Genomic DNA, 23,837 nt, shown 5'->3' with positions numbered 1-23,837 from the left:
AAGGTGTGCAACACCCTCCCACCTCCACCTTGACTTCCTTGGAGGCAAACAGACAGCTAGGAGCTGGGTGAGGAATGATGGTCTTATGGTTAAGGGCACCAGCTGGTGGAATCAGGGAATCTGAGTTGTGTTCCTGGCTCTGCTGTGTGACCTGAAGCAAGTCCCTTAGGTTCTGGAGTGAAGTAAATGGGAGTCTTTCCACCGACTTTTATGGGCTTTATCTCAGGCCCATAACTCCCGTGACTCAGATTCTCCATCTGCAAAATGGGGACAAGAATACCTACCTTGCAGAGGTGTTATGATGCTCCCCTTAGACCAAGTTCTGAAACACTCAGACAAAAGGTGCCATAGCAGGTGAGGTGCATTTCTGTCCTACATGGACCCTGTACTGAAGTTTGTTTTGGATACCATCGTTTATAAAACTTTAGTTATTACAAAGCTAAATGCAATCAGCTGATAGAATAAATCCCAAGAGAATATCTGTATAGTCAGAAATTATGATCAGCTCTCCAAAATATAGCTAAAAGGGAATAGAGAGTAAAGAGGAGAAGCAACAGCCGGTGAAATTACACAATGTTCTCAGTTTTGTATTTATTGTAATACTCTGAATGCAGATCACATTTCTCTGCTCCATATATTTTATTGCTTCACCTGCCTTGGATCAAAGGTTTCTCAGCACACTACTGCCGGCACCACTACCACTGTGGGCTATTATCTTGTCTGTCCTTGTAAGCCAATTCCCTATGCAAGATAATGGTTACTATAGTAATGCATTATATATTGGTAGCCAGTGATTTGATAGCATTGGATAAGTAGAATGGAATTTGATTAGGGAATCAAATTGTAAGGTAAGCAGGGTCATGCTTGGCTAGCACTTGGACCAGAAATCCTGGGAAGAAGTGGGGCTGGTGAGTCAGTAGATGGATCTCCACTTCAGAGTCAGGACTGATCTAACAGCCCAGTGTGGTGGCAGAGGTGCTGCTGTTTTCCATGAGAGCCAGCGGTTCTGTCCACTTGTGCTCATTAAAGTTCCTCTGGACTTTGAAGAAGGATAACTCGTGATCTTGATTCCCTAATCAAATTCCATTCTACTTATCCAATGCTTTCCCTTGTTGCTGCAATTAGATATGGGATCCCTTTTCATTTCCTGTCCCAAACACTGGTGTCAGATAGCAGCTTTTCAATGGCCGTCTGCCCTCTGCTTCAAAGAGATGTGAAATGACTGCTGCACACACATAGTTTGCAAAGAACTTTGCACCTTCCAGGATAAGAAGGGTTATCTAAGTGTAAGATATTGTCATTATTACTGTTAACCAGGGGACCTGTCAGCACAAAGTGACAATACACCAGGGTTCAACCCCTTCATTCCTTCTTTTAAAATGAAAAGCTGACAGGTGAAGACGCGTATGTGGTCCAGACATCCCTTAGGGGAGGATCTATAAGTGCAGATTCCCTATGTCCTAATAAGGAGGCGAGGATGGAAAATGATAAAATATGGGTAGGATCTGATGAGAAACTGTCAAATGAAAAAAGGTCCCATTCAATTACATCATGTAATGGCAGGCAGCTAAAAAGTGACAAGTTTTAAAGTGCTTATATACCAATGCTAGAAGTCTCAATAATAAGATGGGTGAACCAGGGTGCCTCATATGGGATGAGGGTATTAATATAATAGGCATCACAGAAACTTGGTGGAATGGGGATAATCAATGGGACACAGTAATACCAGGGGACAAAAATATATCAGAAGGACAGAACAGGTGAACAGGTCATGCTGGTGGGGGAGTGGAACTACATGTGAGAGAAAGCGCAGAATCAAATGAAGTAAAAATCTTAAATGAAACAAACGGTATCATAGGATATGGATAGTAATTCCATGCTTGAATAATAAGAATATAGCAGATAGTTAGGTCCAAAGCAGACCTACAAAAGGATCTCTCAAAACTGGGTGACTGGGCAACAAAATGGCAGATGAAATCCAATGCTGATAAATGCAAAGTAATTCACATTTTACAGACCACCTGAGCAGGATGGTGACAGTGGCTGTGAAAGGCTCCAGGAGATTAGAGAGACTATTAAAATAAAATTAAAAAAAACACCTCAATAATAATGGGGGATTTCAACTATCCTCATATTGACTGGGTACATATCACCTCAGGAAGAGATGCAGAGATAAAGTTTCTTGACACCTTAAATGACTGATTCTTGGAGCAGCTAGTCCTGGAACCCACAAGAGGAGAGGCAATTCTTGAGTTAGTCCTAAGTGGAGCACAGGATCGGGTCCAAGAGGTGAATATATCTGGACCGCTTGGTAATAATAACCATAATATAATTAAATTTAACATCCCTGTGGTGGGGAAAACACCACAGTGGCCCAACACTGTAGCATTTAATTTCAGAAAGGGGAACTACACAAAAATGAGGAAGTTAGTTCAACAGAAATTAAAAGGTACAGCGCCAAAAGTAAAATCCCTGTAAGTCGCATAGAAACTTTTTAAAGACACCATTATAGAGGTTCAACTTAAATGTATACCCCAAATTAAAAAAAAAACATAGGAAGAGAACCCAAAAAGAGCCACCATGGCTAAACAACAAAATAAAAGAAGCAGTGAGAGGAAAAAAAGCATCCTTTAAAAAGTGGAAGTTAAATCCCAGTAAGAAAAATTGAAAGGAGCATAAACTCTGGGAAACGAAGTATAAAACTATAATTAGGAAGACCAAAAGAGAATTTGAAGAATAGCTAGGTAAAGACTTGAAAAATAATAGCAATTTTTTTTAAGTACATCAGAAGCAAGAAGCCTGCTAAACAACCAGACGATCATGATGCTAAAGGAACACTCAAGGACGATAAAGCCATTGAGGAGAAACTAAATGAATTTTTTGCATCAGTCTTCACAGTTGAGGATGTGAGGAAGATTCCCAAACCTGAGCCATTCTTTTCAGAGGACAAATCTGAGGAACTATCCCAGATTGAGGTGTCATTAGAGGAAGTTTTGGAACAAATTGATAAACTAAACAGTAATAAATCACCAGGACCAGATGGTATTCACCCAAGAGTTCTGAAGGAACTCAAATGTGAAATTGCAGCACTACTGTCATCTGTAGCCTACCATTTAAATCAGCTTCTGTACCAAATGACTGGAGGATAGCTAATGGGATGCAAATTTTTAAAAAGAGCTCTAGAGGTGATCCCGGCAATTACCGGACGGTAAGCCTAACTTCAGTTCTGGGCAACTTGGTTGAAACTATACTAACAAACAAAATTGTCAGACACATAGATCAACATAATTTGTTGGGGAATAGTCAACATGGTTTTTGTAAAGGCAATTATGCCTCACCAATTGAGCAGAATCCTTTGAGGGAGTCAACAAGCATGTGGACAAGGGGGATGCAGTGGATATAGTGTATTTAGATTTTCAGAAAGCCTTTAACCAAAGGCTCTTAAGCAAAGTAAGTAGTCATGGGATAAGAGGGAAGATTCTATCATGGATTGGTCAAAGGGTAGGAAACAAAGGTAGGAATAAATGATCAGTTTGCAGAATGGAGAGAGGTAAATAGTGGTGTCCCCCAGGGGTCTGTACTGGGCCCAGTCCTATTCAACATATTCATAAATGATCTGGAAAAAGGGGTAAACAGCGAAGTGACAAAATTTTGCAGATAATACAAAATTACTCAAGATAGTTAGGTCCAAAGCAGACCTACAAACGGATCTCTCAAAACTGGGTGACTGGGCAACAAAATGGCAGATGAAATCCAATGTTGATAAATGCAAAGTAATTCACATTGGAAAATATAATCTCAACGATACATGTAAACTGATGGGGTTTAAATTAACTGTTACCGCTCAGGAAGGAGATCTTGGAGTCATTGCTCTCTGTAAACATCCACTCAATGTGCAGCCGCAGTCAAAAAAGTGAACAGATTGTTTGGGCATCATTAAGAGAGGGATAGATAAGAAGACAGAAAATATCATATTGCCTCTATATAAATCCATGGTATGCTCACATTTTGAATACTGTGTGCAGATGTAGTCACACCATCTCAAAAAAGATATATCGGACTTAGAAAAGTTTCAGAAAAAGGGCAACAAAAATGATTAGGGGTATGGAACAGCTGCCATATGAGGAGAAATTAACAAGACTGGGAGTTTGCAGCTTGGAAAAGAGACGACTAAGGGGGGATATGAGAGAGGTCTATAAAATCATGACTGGTGTGGAGATAGTAAATAAAGAAGTGTTGTTTACTCCTTCTCAAAACACAAGAACTAGGGATCTCCAAATGAAATTAATAGGCACCAGGTTTAAAACAAATAAAAGGAAGTATTTTTTTCACACAATGCACAGTCAACCTGTGGAACGCCTTGCTAGAGGATGTTGTGAAGACCAAGACTATAATAGGGTTCAAGAAAGAACTAGATACATTTATGGAGGACAGGTCCATCAATGGCAATTAGCCAGGATGGGTAGGAATGGTGTCCTTAGTCTCTGTTTGCCAAAAGCTGGCAATAGGCGACAAGGGATTGATCTCTTGATGATTCCCTGTTCTGTTCATTCCCTCTGGGGCACCTGGCATTGGCCACTGTCAGAAGACAGGACACAGGGCTAGATGGACCTTTAGTCTGACCCAGTATGGTCATTTAATTGCCTGTTTCTCATTGCCACATTATCACCGGGGAAAACACTGCATGACACAATGAAATCAGGCTAAAACTGGACTAACTCTCTAGACATACCATTCTATCTGCTTTGCTGAGGAAACCTCTAAAAATAAAACAATCATTGGTGAAGAGTCTATTGAAGAAAACACAGAAACGTTAACTGTTTTTTCCATTTATCCAGAGCAATAACAAACAAATAAGGTGGAACCGAACCCCCTCCAAAAAACAGTTCAAAAAACAACAACATCAAAACCTGCAATGTACTCAGGAAGGAAATGACGCCCACAGAATCAGATAGCAGCCAAAAGAGCTGAATCATAAATCTATCTAAGCAGGGACCTTGAGCAAAGTGAAAAAAAAAAAGATAGACTCAGGCAAAATAAGAATGGATCACACTGGAATCACTCTCAGATATCTCAGTGCAATAGCATTTGCTTCAGGGCTAACTTACTAGCAATGAAAACTCATCAGTGAATTCACAGAAGAAATTGGAACACAGAGCGGATGGAAAGACGTGTAAGGAAGTGGCGGAGGGGAGGAGGAGGGAGAGTATAGCAAGGGAAGGCTATAAACATCTTGCCCTACCAGCTGTTAAAGGAAAACCCCAACAAGCTCTCAAATTACTGGGATCGGTGCCTTACTTCCTAATGGAGCTTTAAGAAGCGACTTACAAACGATCAACCATTAAGCAGGGAGCCATCAACATGACAACCTGATGATGTAATGACAAGGGACAGGCTGACCAATGATTGCAGCGTCTAGGACCCCTAGTCATGGACTCCTTTGCACTAGGCATAGTACAAACCCAGAACAAAGAGGCAGTCCCTGCCGTTAAGAGCTTCCGATCTAAGGATAAGACAAGAGACAACAGATGGGGGGGGTTGGTTTGTGCATCCGTCAGGAATATCTGAAGTTATGTATTAATTTAAAAGATTAGGTACCTTCGGGAACAATAGATTTACTCAACAGGGGCTCATGTAACTTCATGACCTTACTTTCCTTACAATCACCCTCCCTTCCCTGTGCCCCTAAGAGCTGGCAGTGTCATTTACGCAGGACACAACAAATATGTGTAGCAAGCGATACAGAGGAGGACAATTATCTTTGCATTCTGACAATCACTAATAGATATATTCAAATGCAGCTAAAAGCAAGTGAGGCAGTGGTTCTATGTATAAACCACAGTACAGTTGTCTCCTGCTTAGGGGAAGGAGGTTGAAGGTAAGACTTCTGGATCCTATTCCTAGCGCTGCCAGTGACTTGCTGTGCAAACTTGGAGGAGTCACGTAGGCCCAGGTTTTCAAAAAGTGCCCAATTAGCTTAGCAAGCCCAATTTGAGGCACCCAGGGCCTGACTTCCAAAGGGTGCTCAGCACCCACAGCTCACACTACCTTCCTGGGGAGAGGCGGGTGCTCAGCGGCACTGAAAGTCAGGCTGTAAACACCTCCGGTTGGACACCCCAGAACTGAAGCACCTCAAAGGACGGGGTGCTATTGCAAACTTGGGCCTTATCCTCTAGGTACATGAATATCCTCAGCTGGAGAATGGCATTCATAATGAACTAGCCCCCAGTCAGGTAGATAAATCCCACTGATAAGGGGCCTTGAGATCTTCAGATGAACACCATCAAAGAGCACAGAATTATTACACCAGCTACCTCCTTCTTTCTCTTAACCACTGTTGTTAATGAATACAAGCCAGTGAAAACTATGGAGGTGTTTGCCTCCTTGAGCAACAACTCCAGGAGCCACCCTTTCTGCTCCAAGCCTCTCCCAATGCTCTCTGAACCCTGGATAAAAAGGGCGGAAGAATATGCCATACACAGAGAAGAAGTGGCTTTTGCAGCTAGGTATATAAGGCAGACATGATTAGAAATGAGGTCAAAGAGGCTTTCTACACTAGAGTGACATAACTCCTCTAAAGAACAAGTGAAACATGCTGTACTCTATTACCCAAATGCCTGAAAGCATTAAGGGATTCTTAAGAGGGTGCAGAATGGCAGAAAATTGCCCTGAGTGCTCACTCAACGAGAAGGAGAGAAAAATCTCATCTGTAGCTGCTGCAATGGGGATGCACTTTTAAATGGAAAAGGCAGGAACTCAAGCAAACACGATGGGAAGAAGTAATGATGTGACAAGGTGGGTCTAACATTAAAACTAACCCCTTCCCCTAACCACAGGGGAAGTCCCAGAGGGAAATCCAGCCCTGCTCAGGGGTGAGACCTGCCTGAAATGGAAGAGGGGCACTCCTGCAGGACACGGACAGATGAGGTTCAACTCCTGGCTCTGCCATGGGCTCCTTAGATGACCTTTGGCATGTCCCCAATCCCTCTGTGCCTCTGACTCCCACTATAAAAAGGGGATAGTGATACAGCCTGTTTCCCTACTTCTGTCTATTTAGACAGTAAGGTCTTTGAAGCAGACACTTCCCCTTCGTAGGTGTATGTGCAGCACCTAGCGCAGTGATATCCCTGATCTGGCTTTCAGACTTTATGCATTACTAGAATACCAATAATGATACTGAGCCAACACCTACACTGACTGCAGCCATCAGGGTTTTCCATTTATGTCTCCTATTCAAGCATCGGCCCTGCCCAATTCTGCTCAGTTTACACAACACAAAATCAGGTCCTGAACTGGCTAAGAAGCAGAATGATTGTAATGCTAATGATTTATAGCCCATCAGCCAAAGATTCAGGCCTCTGTTTAAGACTAGGACCTTCAGACTCAGTAGTCTGGGGCTCCTCTTAACCCCCTGGAAGTGCCATACCAACAAAATAAGAACTGCTCAAATTCTGTGCCCCCAGAAGTCTCCAGTGATGCCGATCCAAGCATCCAAATATTTCTACTCATATTTTTAGATGAGATTTTGAAAAATGGACCTGTCAGTACGGTGCCATTCCTTAGGCCAGGGTTAGCAATAACAATAAACTCTCTTACAACCCCGAGATGGCTGCTGAACAATAAAACACCACTGAATCAGCATATTCCCAGACTGTTCTTGGGCATACAAACAGATGTCGGAGGCAAGTTTCATTTGTCTTACAATGTACCTCCCCCTCCCCCTCCACACCTCTTTACTGGAGCTAAAGATATTTTAGCTGCAATTTTATGGTGGGGGAGATGGTTAATCCCCTTTTGAAGTGTACCCCTTTTAACATTTGTAGCAATAATGGACATTTCATTTTCGATCTACCTCCTTTTCTTCTTTTCCTCCCCACCACCCCGCCGAGAGAGACAGCTTTATTAAAAAAGCTTTGGTGATTAATTTTAATGGAAGTTATAAATGAGAGCTTTATACAATTGTATCATGCATGAAGAGGATTATTATTCTGACGGATTACCAAAAAAAGGAAGTTGATGGAAATTCGCTCTCCCAACAAACCAAAATTCATCTGCTCTGTTTCAGCTGCACAAAAACCAGATGTTCAGAGGAACAGAACAGGGGGCTTAATCTCTGGTGAAAGGAAGAGTCTCAATTTGTATTGTCACCTGGCATAATTTCATTCCATTCTTGAGCCCTTCCAGACCATTGGTCTGATCCCACAAATATTAGCATATAGCATGACTCATTCACGTATTGCCATTGAAGTGGATAGGGATAGGTGTGGGAGTAAATTTACTCGCAAGCTTTAGTGGCGGCAGGATCAGCCACCATTGCTATGCTCTTTTGGGTTCTGTGCCGGTGAATTATATTCACACCCACTCTGTGGTCCCTTTGCGCTGTTACAATGGTGTAAAGAGGCCTTGGGATAAATAAGAATCAGATCTCTGGGCTTCCAGGAGACGTCGTGTGGGTGTACAGATCTGGCAGAGTGAATCCCATTGAAGATAATGGAGCTCTGCGTAGGGTCATGAATCTGTCTGCATGGATCAGGCCGCAAGACTGGGACCTTATATTTTAACTGTGCATGTTACATGTAGAGCCATAGTCATCTAGGGAACGGTTTTGTCAGTTTATGCTTGCAACACATGCAGTCTTTATTCCATGAATAAACATAGAACTCTGATCTTTTTGATTGTCAAGCCAGTGCCTTCCACAAGTACTAAATTCATATTTATTTTATTTTCCCCTAGACTGATTACCTAATTGGTACCCAGCAATCCAGCAAGAACCACTGTTCCTACTGCTGCAATTTAATGCCTGCTTCCACCACTGCCAATTTAGAACAAGGACCACAGGTCAGATCATCATTTAAATCAGCAAGAGGTGATGCAAACTAGTGCTATTAAAAGTGACAGAGTGTGTACATGTTAATTGGAATATATCCGTTGCAACAAGAATGTGAGTAAGACATCAGTGGAGATAAGCTCAATCAAAAGACATCATTGCCTGATGGAAGCCAAGGAGCATTAAATATTTGCATGGGATATTACAAAGTCCTTTGCAGGGGGATGAAAAAGAAGAGATTTTTGAGAAATGCTCCTTTGAAAGTCCCCCCTCCTTGCATCCATTAAGAGTTCTCATGCTGATTTCCCCAAACCATCCATCACAGAAACAGTTTGAGAAGACTGAAGTAATGCAGGAATTTCTGCATTTAAAAGTACTGGACCAAATTCACCCCTAGCACAAAGCCATTGAATAAAAGCACCACATAGTTCAATATGATTAAATGACTGGTAAAGATCAGATCAGTGCTGCTGTAGCAGGTAGGCTGTGGGTCAGGATAGAGGTGCCGAGACACAGCAATCTGAGAACACAGGATTGGAACAGTAAGGGATTCTGCAGATCAGTACAGATGTGTTACTGCAGAGCTTTTTATAGTGAGCAACAGCAGTAGGGTGAATATATGGGCAACGGAAGATCTGGTCTAAATAACAATTTGTTGAATAAATTCTGCATGCACATTTCTCCATTTACTAGCAAAAAATGTATTTGCAAATAGTAGTTGGTTTTGTATTAAAAGCAGCTGTGGCTGGACTGGAATATCCAGTTAAGTACAGGGCTGTATTGAGGTGGTGTGGCAGGGCTGTGGGAGAATTCAGTGCTGGTTTAGGGAAGCAGAAGTTTCCAAAAAGCATGCTGGTAGCTGCACTAAGTCTATGAGCCAGTTCCCCACCTACCTCAGAGCCAAATTCACATACCTTAAAAACTAGAATACATTACATTTTAAACTGCACTGAAGCAAAGGCAAAGGGGTGGGGGCAAAGCGGAAGGAGGAAACGGTTTCTGGTCTCCATACTCACCAGATGTTTGCGAACTAATTTGATGCTTCTTTTAGGGAGAATAATTCCCTTTTGTATGTTGCTTTTTATTATTAAAACTAGAAAACAGTGAAGTTATAATAAAAAGATGCCATGTGTTGCGATCTTATCCTTCCAGCTCCTCCACTCACTGCTCATATCTGGGGACTCAACTCCCTGATTCTTTCTTCATCTAGAGCCATGTAATTCCACCGACTTCGGATGAGTTATTCTTAATTTATACTGGTGGTGTGAGCGGGAGATAGCTCAAGCCCCTAACTGCCTAGGATATAATCTTGCAGGTGCTTGGATGTCAAATACAAGCCCATTTGGTAGGATAAACCAACTGGAAGCGTGTTGGACCGAACCGGGGAATCTCAGTGCAATACTCTGGTGGCGAGCCTGTTTTCAACTCTAAAATACATCCCAAGAGGAAACAAAATCAAAGTCCCTTACACGGCACAAAGACACAGGATTGAAGGCTAACAGATGAAAGTTTAATAAAGCAATAGTATCAGACAACAGTGGCAGCAGCAAATTACCTGACCTTCTCCACAGTGTGGCGTGACAGATGTTTCTGACAATAATGTGTGTTTCAGAGACAGGCCATATAGCGGATATAAATTAACCAAAGCCAGAGTGCGGGGGAAATGGTGCCTCTTTTAACCATCCCAGCAGGAGAAGAGCAAGCGCTGGCGGCTCACTTGTGATCCGCAAAGCAGGGCTGCCCAGAGGATTTAGGGGGCCTGGGGCAAAGCAATTTCAGGGGCCCCTTCCATAAAAAAAGGTTGCAATATTATAGAATACTATATTCTCATGGGAGCCCCTGCAGGGCCTGAGGCCTGCGGCAAATTGCCCCACTTGTCCCCCTACCCCATGGGCGGCCCTGCCGCAAAGTGAAATAACATTCTGTCTAACCTCTTTAAGTAATTGCTGGCTGGTTTCCAGCATCACAGAAGCAGCAAATGGGAAATAAACAAGCCTATAGTAACCACCATGTAATCCCAGCATAACAAACAAGACTGCAGAAGAGCACATGGTAACCCAGCCTCCCTACAGCCGAACTACAGGTCACATTTTCAACGCTATCTCAGGGACTTGGATGTTTAACGGGAACTGGACATTCAAATCCATCGACCAGTTTTGACTTCAGCCTACTTGTAAAAAGAGTTGATAACAGAGAAAATAGATAATAGAATAAAGAAGAGAGCAAACAGGGCTGATAACAGAGCAAACAACTGATTTCCCAGCAAAGAGGCCGAACCCTCCTCCCCACCCTCATTTTGTCCAGGTCAAACCAAAGAATTTTTATTTTCATTTTTTCTTGCTGAAACAAAAGACTGAAGAGATTTAGTTTGGGGTTGAATGAAACATTTATTTCAGCTTTTTTGTTTCATTTCTGGGTGTCTTCCCCCCACTTTTTTTCCTGTTATTTTTTTCAAAGAAATCAAGCTAAATTTCAAACCAAAATCTTGTTCTGGAAGGAAATGTTTTGATTTTTTTTTCTTCATAGTTTCATAGATTCATGGCCAGAAAGGACCATTATGATCATCTAGTCTGACTTTCTGTATAACACGGGCCAAAGAACTTACCCAAAATAATTCTTAGAGCAGATCTTAAAAAAAAACCCCACCTTTAAAATTGTCAGTGATGGAGAAATCACCATGACCATTGGTAAATTGTTCCAGCGGTTAATAATTCTCCACATTAACAATGTGTGGCTTATTTCCAGTCTGAACTTGTCTAGCTTCAGCTTCCAGCCACTGGATCATGTTAGACATTTCTCTGCTAGATTGAAGAGCCCATTATTAAATATTTGTTCTCCATGTAGATACTTACAGACTGTCATCAAGTCACCCGTTAGTTTTCTCTTTGTTAAGCTAAATAGATTGAACTTTTTGAGTCATCACTATTACTACTACTACTACTTTTTTTGGCCAAAACTATATACCAGATTTGACCCAAATTCACATATAATTTCTGTCAACCCAAAACTGCATTTTTAGCAAATAAACGATTCATCCAAAAAGTTTCACTCAGCTCTGCTGGCAAAAGAATGCAGTAAACCAAAGCCTCACCACAGAAGAGCTATGAGTAAAAACAAGCAGCAAAACAGCCCCTATATTTGGCCCCCAACTCACCCTATTGTGCAACCAGCTTCTGCCTCGATTGTCCAAATGCAGTTGAGGTTGTGATCATAGGGTGTTGGGTATGCTGGAGACAATATCCGTCCTGATGACTCTCCTCTGATAGTGCCTCCACACTCCGCTGAAAAAAACATATGCAGTGGTTAGGAAAAGATTCTTGATGTTTTGTGGTTATATACATCCAACAACCCCTAACACAGCTCACACACAAAGGATGGTGTACAGATCATAGAATTGGAAGGGACCTCATCTAGTCCAACCCCCTGCTCAAAGCAGGACCAATCCCCAGACAGATTTTTACCCCAGTTCCCTAAATGACCCCCTCAAGGATTGAACTCACAATTCTGGGTTTAGCAGCCAATGCTCAAACCACTGACCTATCCCTCCCCCATGGGGTGACCTTTTATCACTAATGTAACTATCAGTGCAAATCTCAGTCTATACTACAGAGCTTGGCAGCTCCTAGGCAGGAATATCTCTTTTCTCTTAGAGAGATTCTCAACCATGTTATACTAAAGCTAATGAGACTCACCTCATCTGGCTTGCAGGATGAGTCAGCAGAATAGCTCTGCACCTCTCTGCAGGACAGGTTCCTACAACCTGATGTGACCTCACAGCAGACCAAAGATTCTTTCATCCCCCTTTGGCTTCACAGTGCACAAGTTTAGAGCTCATTAGCATTCAGCTTTCTTTAATTCACACTTTGTGGGGTGATTTGAGAGAGCATAATATCTTTGCCATGCATATGCAAAAATCTTTAATAATGATTCACAAGCATAATAAAGCCTACATACTTGCTTAATTGGCTTACAAAGAACATAGTGCCCCCCCCAATGTGTTTTGTTAAACATTTGTTAAAATTCTATGAATTTACACACACACACACACACACAGAGCAGACAACGAAAAGTTCAGCTGATTATAAAAATGTGGCCATCTAATTTTAGCAGCCAGAGCTAAAGTTCAGTATAAGGCCATTGCATCAATTGAAGCCAGTTTGCTTTTGACCCAACTCCTAGTGTGTCATTTCTGAGCTTGAAAATAACCCACCAGTTGTTGAGACCTTCCTATGGAAAGGTGCTCCAAGAGATTTCATCACACACTGGAAATACAGGTTAATTGTGCAGTTATCAGTTAACAGGATATTAAGGCTGAGCTGATCATCACTGCATCATAATAATTAGAGGTGGAAAAAAAATCTATTGGATATTCTAGTCAATACTACATGCTTCTTACCGTATATTTCCTAATGCTTTGTCCAGCCTAGTTTTAAATGTCTACAACAGTTTTAACTGCTATAATTTCCAGCTGAGTTATCTTGCGGTTACTGTGTAATAACTTTCAGAGTAACTATGCAGTTAATTGTGACGCTACTGTATATCTTCTTTATTGGCAGATGGGGATATAAATCTTTCCATTAAAAAGGGGTCTCCTATTTTATCATGTTTCTTGTTTCATTAGTTTGCCATGATTGTCCACACACACACACACACACACACACACACACACACACACACACACACACACACACACACACACACACACACCCCTACACCTGTTTGTGGGTCTTAAATAGTTTTTTTTATTGTTTCCAAGGTCGGGGGAAGAAAGAGAGAGAGAGAGAACGCATGTGTGCACTCAGAAAATTTTGTTGCACACAGTTTGGTCTAAACTCCATGTGGATGTTAAAGACCAAAACACCTGGTTCACGAAGATGATGCTGATGACGACAAGCAACCAACTTTCTTTTCTTGGAGTCAAAATGACACCTTGTATTTGACAGATTGCAGAGTTTTCTTCCCACAATGGACTTTCTGGGCTTAACTTTCAATTTCATCTAATGAGGATTCTCTCAGCTTTGGCCTAACCTTCTGCCTACTGAAGCCAAATGGGAGTTTTACCAGCAATGAGAATTTAGCATGAATCAAAGAAGAGTTATGCCAATGCTGAAGGGTTCTGAGGGTCAACATTTTGATGGTTCTCCTTAATTGCATGCACTGTATTTGCAAGCACAAAGACCATGACTTGTCCATGTACATGGACATTGCCTACAGCAAATAAGTGACTGGCTGCCTATCTAAACTAAAGAACTAACAATGGTTATGTAAAAGGGCTGCTGAGGTTAGTGTACACACGCATGGAATTAATCAGACACATGCTAATTGTCCACTGCCCATTACTTGTATATTGTATCTCTTTACAATATCGTCCTCCTCCGTCTATATACATAATAGGCTCTTCAGCATAGGGGCATTGTCTTCCTATGTGGTCTGTACAGCATGTAATATAGTTTGAGCACTTCAATCTAAACAACAATGATCTGTTTCTGCACACAGCTCTCCATGCTTCATGAGCAAATAGATGCAACTGAAAATATCACAAGAAGCAATAAAGTCAATATTGCAAGTGAATTTTAAGAATCCTCCTCGAAAATTTAGCCCACGAGGGTCATTTTCTCATTTTGGATACTAAGGTTTTAATTTCAGACTCGTCTAGGCAAGAGTGTACTGCTCTTGTGGGGTAAGAAGGAGAATGGACCACTTGGGAGTTGTGGAGAGGAGGCAAATTAGGAGAGTTAAAGCAACAGAGTTAAAACCGCTGACAATCTGGGATTAAATCGTGTGTAGCTCTCAAATTAAAGATATTTTGGACTTTGAAATTTAGATCTCTACTGATGTCTGCCATCATCGGAAATCACTCCTCAGCTTAGCACGTTTAAGAGAGGACAAAGGTCGGAACAACAGGAGAGGTGCAGATGAGGAATGAAGGACATTAGTAGATCTGTGCTGAAGGGACCAGAGCTTGAAGATGACAGCAAGGGGTGTCAGGACTGCGACACATTTAATAGGGGGCTGTTTGTGGAACACATGCACAGCCCAGTCCTCTCAATCTATAGTCACAACACAAACAAAGAGATATCTGATAAAAGGACGTGTGGACAGGGCTCTACAGTACAGTCTCTGTTAGTGTAGATGGGTGTGATCAGCATGACTTCATCTCAGGCTAGTGGACTGGCTATGCAGGCCAAAGGCGCATTTGGGACGGGAGATACAAACAGAGCACTTAGCTGAGAAATGACAGCAGTCGTACCTACGCACACCGGCAGCGGTTGGTCCCAAGCTCTGCGTTCTCCTGTCAAACAGACCAGCGCCCTGCTGCCTCGTAACGTATAGCCAGGGTCACAGTTAAAGGACACAGAGCTGCCCGCAAAGTGCCCTTCGTCACGAACCTTGTAGCCAAACTGTGGGATGCCGGGGTCCTCGCACTTAATGAGCTCAAAACCTGGAACCAGAGACGAGGAAGCTGTTTTCATCAGATATTTAACCGTCAAGTACGTGAATAAGTGGGAAGATAATAAAACAGTTACTGCTTTTCCCAGGTCACCAGGTGTGAGAATTTTCTTCTCCTAATGTGGATCTTAAGGCTAGGGAGAGAGAAGGAATGTTCAGTGAACCATGGTCTTGTGATTAAGACACTGGGCTGGGAATCTAAAGATTTCAGTGCCCAACTTTGTCAGACTTCCTGTGTGACTGCTGGCAGGGCCGGCTCTTCCATTAGGCAACCCTAGGCGGTCGTCTCGGGTGCCAGGATTCGGGGGGCGGCATTTTGTGTGCTCCCCATGGGGAGCACGGAAGCTTCCGGTTCCACTCCAGTTGTGCAGAAGAAGGACCTTCTGCCGACGTGCTGTGGAAAACAGTGGCAGGCAACTGAGCAGCTCAATGACTGCCACTGTAGCCTGCGGCATTTCGGCGGAGGGTCCTTCTTTGGCGGTGCGATGGGAGTGGAACCGGAAGCTCCCATGCGCCCTGTAGGAAGCGCATAAAATGCTATCCCCTGAATTCTGCCTAGGGCACCAGAAACCCTGGCGCCGCTTCTGACCGCTGGCAAGTTCCCCAGGCCTTGTCTCCACTAGAAAGGATTTGCTGGTATAACCATCCCCATACAGCTATACTGGTACATCTTCCTCGTGCAGATGCAGCTTATACCAGTTCCATGAATGAAATAAGTTATACTGGCCAAACGACTTGTTACTAGTATAATTCCATCTGCGCTAGGGATGACTTTGTCACACTTCTAACTGACATGGCTATGCCAGTAAAACGTTGAAGCATAAACCAGGGCTTAATCTCTTTGTCTCTCAACTCTCCATCTGCAACATGAAGATAAGAATGCTTCTTCTCTGCCACACGTTCTCTGTGACGTCTATTTAGGCTACTGGCTCTTTAGGGCAAGGATTGTCTCTCAGTACGCGTTTGTACAGCACCTAGCGCAATGGGACTTTGGTCTCAGTTGGAGCCTCTCAGCGCAATAAGAAATAACAATGACAGTTCGGGTTTGTCGTCTCATGAGCAAGCAGGCCTGTGACTTACTAGAAAACTGTAGCTCAAAGCCTTTACTCGTGTTCTCGCTGTTGGAGATAAATTCAAGCCACATGCTGCTGGAAGTGCTGTTGATACTGGTGCCCAGCATCTCAGTGCGGCTGAAGGAGCCAAGCAGGCGAGCAGAGTTGTTGTTACCGTCATAGACCTGGAAGATTAAAAAAAAAAGAAAGAAAACTTTGTATGTTTGGTTCTTCAGGGGGCTAGCCATTAGAGGGGGACAGAGAGTCACCTGGTGTGATCACGGTGGCACCCGTTTAATCATTGATCGCGCTAATGAGAACATCCACAAGGATGCCCGTCACTGGGCAACTGACTGATGGGCCAGAATGACTGGATCACTCTGGAAATGGGAAGAAATGGAGTCAGGGGAGGAAGCTGGGGAATGCAGCACTTCTTAAAAAGGGATGCATCAGTATGTGTTTTATCACCGTCTACACACTCATTCGCTTTTAGGTCCATTTCCCCACAAGTTCTCCCTGCAGACTCTGTGAGCCTGAAGTGTGTTCAAAATCTCTCTTTCCTCCCTGGTTAGTCCAATGTCTATATAAGAAGCAGGCCTCAGCCTGTGCTCAAAACTCTCCCAAATTCAGTGTCTTCTTTCCAAGGTGTTGATTCTCCCCATTCACTGATCTGCTGCTGTCTTTAGAGATCCCCTCAGAGACACTCAGCCCTCTGATGTTCCTACAGCAGCACACCCTTGAGCACTAACCTACTAAACCCAGGGTTGTGAGTTCAATCCTTAAGAGGGCCATTTAGGGAACTGGGGTAAAAAAAATCTGTCTGGGGATTGGTCCTGCTTTGAGCAGGGGGTTAGACTAGATACTTCCTGAGGTCCCTTCCAACCCTAATATTCTATGATCCTGTGTGTCATTTTCAGGAATAGATCAGCAGCTCCAGCTGCTTCCTCATCCCCGAATCATGTAAGAGTTCTTTGTCGCAGCGACATATCAGTGGTCAATTCTGAGTCTAGTTTTTGTGATTGGGGTCACGCGTGTAGTAGGAAGTGGGCTGAAACACCAAATATTTTCACTTAGGCCATTAAATGGCCACGTTAATTAATGACCCAGAGGGGAAAGTCTCCTTATCCTATTTGCCAATGACCGGAACCATCCATTTCACCCTGGTAGTACTTTGGAAGTACAAACACACCCAATCCAGCCTTGTGGCTAACCTTATGCACCTCCTTTTGTTGGGCGAAAACATACACACACATCTGCTGCAAGTTGTCATTTGCCATGATACAGACAATCTGGGATGAAACAATGGATCACGTTGCTGATGTCTGTCACTAACACCTGTCCCTGGGTCAGCAGTGAGGAAGGATGGCTTGGGATTAGGGCACTAACCTGGGCCTTGAGAGACCTGGGTTTAATTCCGTGTCCTGACACAGGCTTCCTGTGTGACTGTGCACATGTCACTTAGGGCTTGTCTACACTTCAAATGCTACAGCATGGGTAGAGCTTCAGTGTAGACACACCCTATGTAGATGAGAGGGATTCTCCCATCAGTATAGGTGATCCACCTCCTCAAGAGGTGGTAGCTAAGGTGATGAAAGAATTCTTCTGTCGACCTAGCTCTGTCTGTTTAGAGACTTAGCTACACCACTCACGGGTGTGGATTTTTCACAACCCTGATCAACGTAGTTAAACTGACCTAGTTTTCTAGGGCAGACTAGGCCTTAGTCTCACTGTGCCTCATTTTCAGACCTGTAAATGAGGAGAGAAATACTTCCCTACTCAGAAGGTGTTGTGAGGATAAATACATTCAAGGTTCTGAGGAGCTCAGATCCCACGGTAACGGGGGCCATATAAGTGCGACAGAGAGATTAATGAAACATTTACATTTCCTGCTCTGACCAGAACATTCCTCCCAGTCCAGGGTATTTCAGTGGAGTTTAACATTGCCCAAATCTTTCTCTTTCCAGCATATGAGCGCTAGTCGGTATGGAGCTGATGTCAGTCCACGTTAGGTTAGGCCAACATTACAACAACCTAATCCTGCTTTGCACTAGGAGGAAATCTCTCTCTTTCAGTGAATCTGTGGATAGCATGTCAGGGGATTCAGCCCACCTCGCACCGAATAAATACAACACTCAAATAAGGACAGATGTTTTCCTGGGAGATGGCTTAGCCCAGTAGCATGGAGCTTGTAATAATGCTCCCTACAAAAGGCAGTTCTTTGTGGTTAATATCACACAGCCTAGATTTGTCTCCCTCTATACGAGTGCGGAAATTTGTAAATGCAGATGAATAAAATACTGGGCCCTGCACTGCTGAAGAGCACGGCTCTGGCGTTTTGCGTTTAAATAATCTTTTTTTTCCCCCCTTTGGCAAGTCAGCCTTGACACTTAGACACACAAAAATAATGCAAAGACCCTCGTGCATCCTCCAGGTTCGTACTTGCTGCTTTACAATGATGGGGATAAGAATGGAAGTTTGGCTTCAGGGAGTCACCCCTTGGCGTTCCAGCAAATCTCTGAAACGGAGTAATTTTTTCCCTCTATTAATGGATGTTTCTAAACATTTATGCATATTGTGCAGTGTCTGATGCTCTGTGGGGTGTCTGAAGCTGCCAGATTAGAGCCCCATCTCCATCTATCTACCATAAGACAAAATATTTTCCTTTTTTTTTTTAGGGGGGGAAAACAGCCTCTTAGCTGGTCTGTGCAGGATATTTCCATGACCTTTTATCAATCTAAACAGCACACTGCATCATTTACATAAAAGACTGAGACCTTTCCCCACCTCTCAGCAAGTACTTGCTAGCAGAAGTTACAGTGATATTACTATTTTTACAGACTATATACTTTACTTACATGTTTATTAGCAGATTGTGAAGCATCATGAAACAGTGAATACTACGCTAAAGCATGCCAGGGGCAGAGAATATGTTGTGGTGCGTTAATGTTGCTTTTATTTATTCTGTGTGCAAAAGGCAGCCATGAGCAATGTGTCTCCCAGATAATAGTGAGAATTGGGGAGGTTTGGCTCTACAGAGGCATGTGATACCAGAGCACTGAAAACTAACGCATAGTAGCAACACTGCACAGTGCCCATGGACAGTCGGATGTTGTTTCACGGACATCACACAAATACACAGTCATTTGCAGCTCTTTCTCTAACCTCAGTGAGGTACCCCAACCACAGACATTGCTGAGGCTCAGCTGCATTTCTTGATCTAGAGTTAAAGGGAGTCTTTCCACTGATTTCAATGGGCTTTGGATCAGGCCCAAAATGATAAGTGATAACTACTGGTTGACTGGCTGTATAGTGACCCATTTGGAGAGTTGAGTCCAGTTTCCAAGCGGGATCAGGGGGACAACATATGTATCTATATTATTACAAACACCACTACAATTGGCAATCTCGGGCGAATGGTCGAGGACTGAAAGAATGTGAAGGCCAAGCTTCTTCTTCCATCCTCCTGGGGATAGCAGAGGACAGGGCAGAGAGTATCCTGGTGCAAATCCATACGGCTGATGCCCGTGCCGCACAGCTCAGCTTCCAGTTCCAGCAGCTTTCACCAGCAATGGATGCCCATGAAGACATACAGCAAAGGAGAGTTGGACAGACAGACAATGAAGGGGCTAATCAGACTCAAGAAGCTTGGAGGGGTTGGTAAAGCATCCAAAAATGTCCGGATACCCAAGCTGCATGTCTGAACACCAGACTGGGAGAAAAAAAATTCCTTTAAGTTTTCCCAGTATTAACCAGCCATTAACTTGCTTAATCCACACTGCAAATACCACTTGGTTAATCTCTTAGCACTACTTTGGAATGTCCATATTTAGCCAAAAATTACAGGTAGGTTCCTTGTTTTATCCAAATGACTTTACCCATCGCTGACGCTGATCCAAACTCAGTAATGCTCTGTTGGGTCTTGAGGTGGGTAGAGGTTGCTAAATCTGCACTACAAGCTTTATGGACACAAATAATGCAAAACTTTTTCTATGCCCAGATGTGCACCACTCTAAATATCTGCCTCATCTCTCTTTACAGATCTCACATTTTATCCCAAAGACTCAAGGCTGTCCCACTTCCCAGAGATGATGCTGACACAACTTAGACTGTGGGCTTTGTTCTGTGTCTATACAGCCCCTAGCACAAAAGGCTCTGGCCCATGAGCAGGGTTTCTGGGTGCTGCCATGACACAAATGATAGCAATCATTAACACACTTCAAGATAACTGTGGATTTTGCTTGATGAAGCTGCACATTTGCCTTTCGAAGGGATGTGTTTCAGGGTAGTCGGCTAACCCAGAAGGAAACGTTCAGAATGATATTTGTCTTTTACAAGTGTCTCCTTAAATTCTCCAAAGGGTTACTTTCCAACAGAGGAGAGAGAAGCATTACCTTGAGAACATCCCCGGACTCCAGTTCAAAAGTCCTGGCTTTCAGCTGGATTCCCTTCCCTGGCTGGCTCTGGATGGAGTAGATGCATTCATGGTTGTTATTGTAGTTTATTGGATAGTTGGGGGACAACAGAACCCCTTGAGTTCCGGTTACAGATGAGCCACATTCAGCTGTGGGAAGACACAAAGGAACATTTTAATAACCATATGGAAATACTCGCAATATGGTACACGCATACAATGATATCTGAATCCCTGCATGTTTGTGTGGTCCCTTACACACACCCCAAATCCACATTGCCTTCAAGTGCAGCTGGCATTTCAGCAATGAGCAGGGTTGAGCGAATAGTGTTTAGAAAATTTGGCAAATGTTCAGATTAAAAAATTAATCCTAATATGACTGTGTATGGTCTATGAACATTCAAAGTGCTGAGTTTACTAGCACAGCCATTTGCAAAAAGAAAAAATATAACAGTTTAAGTGTGGATGTACCATTACCCACCGAGGCCCCAATTCAGGAAAGCACCTATGCATCTGCCTAACTCTGAAATCAACAGGACTTAAGCACATGCCTAAATGCTTTCCTAAATCAGGGCTTGAAAGAACATTTTGAAGTGCATATTACATTGTGCTATTCAACCATTTGTCTGTGTGCTTATACAAGTCACCCAACACAAAAAAATCAGACCCTTTCTATTTAACTAACCCACACAGAGAATATCTCTTAGCTCAGCCATTGAATATTGGTAACAAACTCTTACAATGGTAAAGGCTAGTTGTGCAGGTAAATATGCGGAGGTGAAATTCACGACTAATTTTAAATAATAACTGTGAATTTCACAATCTTCCTGAGAATAAAGTTGAAGACAGAAGAACAGGCAAAATTTGAGACACTGTTCATTGTTAATCATGCCCTTAGCTCTAGTGAAACAATAGCAGATCGGGGATTCACTATTTGACATTATTTCAAAGCCTCCTATTCTCTTACTGACTCAGCACTTCTCTCCCCCATCTTGCAGCTGCCAGCTCTAGTAATTTCAACAAGAAATGGGAGAAGCTTGCGGAGATCTGAAGGTTTTCCTACTCCCTCATATTCATTTTTTGTTTCCCAAACTAGCCCAAATTCACTCAATCTTTTTTTCTCCCAAAATTTAAGCCCAGAGATTTTTCAAAGGCGAGTCACTTGAACCCCCATCCCTTTTTCTGTAGCTGAACAAAAGCCAGCACTTTATTAGGGAGAGAATTGCAGAAATGCTCAGCTGACCCAGACAGGCAGACCAATAGCCAGGATATAGACCATATTTATTTTGTCATTAGAATTTCTCTTTGCTCCTTTTGTCACAGCCCATGTTTCCACTGGGTTTTCTCCCCGACCCCACCTACTTGGGTCCTTTGTCTACACTGTCTCCTAAGACAAACGTGAACCCTGTAGCGTTTGAGTTCAAGCCAAAGTTTGTATTCCACAGTGTCTGAATGGCTCAAATTTTTCAAAGCAAGCTACTTTCCAGAGGAAGGCAGGCCTTGGGATTAAGGCATTGATTGGGACTCAGAACAAGTGGGTTTAACTCCCAGTGAGAACCTGGGCAAATCTCTTAATTTCCCTGGGTCTCAGCTCCCTATCTATAAAGTGGGGATAAAAATACTTCTTTTGTCTGCCTTGTCTATTTAGATTGTAAGCCTTTCTAGGCAAGGTTTGTCTTGTATTATGTGTCTATACAGCACATGACACAACAAGGCCTTGATCTTGGTTGGGGGTCCTGAGCGTTACCGGAAAATAACACAACAGCAGCAGCACTTGAGAAAACGAGGCACAGAGGAATTCATAAGCCTGATTTTCTGGGGTCCTGAGCAATCACAGCTTCTACGGACTCCCAAAGGAAGCCGTGAGCATTCAGCGCCTGTGAAAATCAAGCTGTAAGTGGCTTCTCTAATAGTGAGCCTGTGGAAGAGGTATCTATAGAACCCGGGAGTCCTACTTTCTAGTCCTGTGCAGAGCAAGTCTGGAATTTTCCTTGCAAAATGCTGATTTATGAAAACTGAATCGGTTTACGGGGAAAGGGTCAGTTCTGATAAGCCTCACAATTCGAAAATTTGAACAAAGTTTTGAAATTGTCAAAATATCCCTGTTGACTTTTTCTAAAAAAAAAACATTTTGGGGCTTGAAACGACTTTTTGTTTAATTTTTTTGTTAATTTATACTAAGAGAAAAGTAAAAAATAATTTTTAAAAGGTGAAAAGCAAAAGCAAACATTTTGAAACTGCTGAAATGACACATTTTGACTGACCCAATTTTTTTTTAAAAAAGAAATATCAGTCTGTTGGTTGGTGAAAATCTTTGAAATTTTGACTTTTCAGTCCAATTCAGAACAGGAAAAAAATGTTAAATCTCAAACCTTCTCATAATCAGAGAAAACCATTTCCCACCCAGATCTAGTCCTGCCCTCTCACCATAAACCACCGCCCTTTTCTTAGAGACCTACCACTACACAATACCTAGAACATTATCATTAGTTCCTTGATCCCATCTACTCTTTGCCATATCAGTAGCTGTTTCAGCATTGCATCAAGTAGGCTGCTGCGAAGACTCACCAGGGCAAAGAATTGGCCTTAGCAGGCTGTAGTGAAATCACATTGGCTTTTGTTATAATCTAATGCACGTGGCTTTCAAAGTGACTTTTCTGCGACCAGAATTAAAAAGAACCTTTCATTTACACATGCAGTCTATTGTACAAAGCAATTTAAGAGCCTGAAGATGTGATGGTTTCAAGATTCTGTACATCAGATACCATTAAGCAGCTATGTTCCCTCCCTGCTTGCACCTTTGAATAAATTTCAAAGCATTAACAATCATCCCGGCTGGCGTTCACCCTAGAACAAAACACCTCCTCAGCCACCGTATCTTGAGGTATGTCAAAAAGAATTCACCCGAGACTCTCCGACAGAATTGATCAGGCAAATATTGATTCAGACGCCTGCACACCTGTGAGGTAGCTTTACCCTGCGTGTTAAGTCTGTACCTTCGCAAGGGCACCAGCTTCTATGCTCCCCACCTCTTCTGACCACTGAAGCGACTCTGTGACTTGGCCAGCCTTATGGTTAGTGAGGTCCCAAGATCCCA

The 23,837-nt window shown here is 42.8% G+C and overlaps 1 protein-coding gene across 4 annotated transcripts in view; it reads right to left on the bottom strand.

Moving 5' to 3' along the window:
- The window catches only part of CSMD2 (CUB and Sushi multiple domains 2), a 560,963-nt gene that overhangs the window by 158,950 nt on the left and 378,176 nt on the right, over positions 1-23,837 (bottom strand). For all 4 annotated transcript variants that reach the window (XR_007770925.1, XM_050932578.1, XM_050932579.1 and 1 more), the window contains 4 exons: positions 20,721-20,890; positions 16,358-16,514; positions 15,078-15,269; positions 11,982-12,108 (listed from right to left, as the gene is read on the bottom strand). Coding sequence is in view for 3 of the 4 variants with exons in the window: in XM_050932578.1 (XP_050788535.1) it covers positions 11,982-12,108; positions 15,078-15,269; positions 16,358-16,514; positions 20,721-20,890 (646 nt within the window). In the remaining variant the exon portion in view is untranslated. The remainder of the gene's footprint in view (positions 1-11,981; positions 12,109-15,077; positions 15,270-16,357; positions 16,515-20,720; positions 20,891-23,837) is intronic.

This window comes from Gopherus flavomarginatus, chromosome 22 (genome assembly GCF_025201925.1).
Source record: "Gopherus flavomarginatus isolate rGopFla2 chromosome 22, rGopFla2.mat.asm, whole genome shotgun sequence".
Classification (NCBI taxonomy): Eukaryota; Metazoa; Chordata; order Testudines; family Testudinidae; genus Gopherus; species Gopherus flavomarginatus.
Note: the sequence above shows the minus strand (reverse complement) of the source record. Positions and strands in the feature narration are given on the sequence as shown.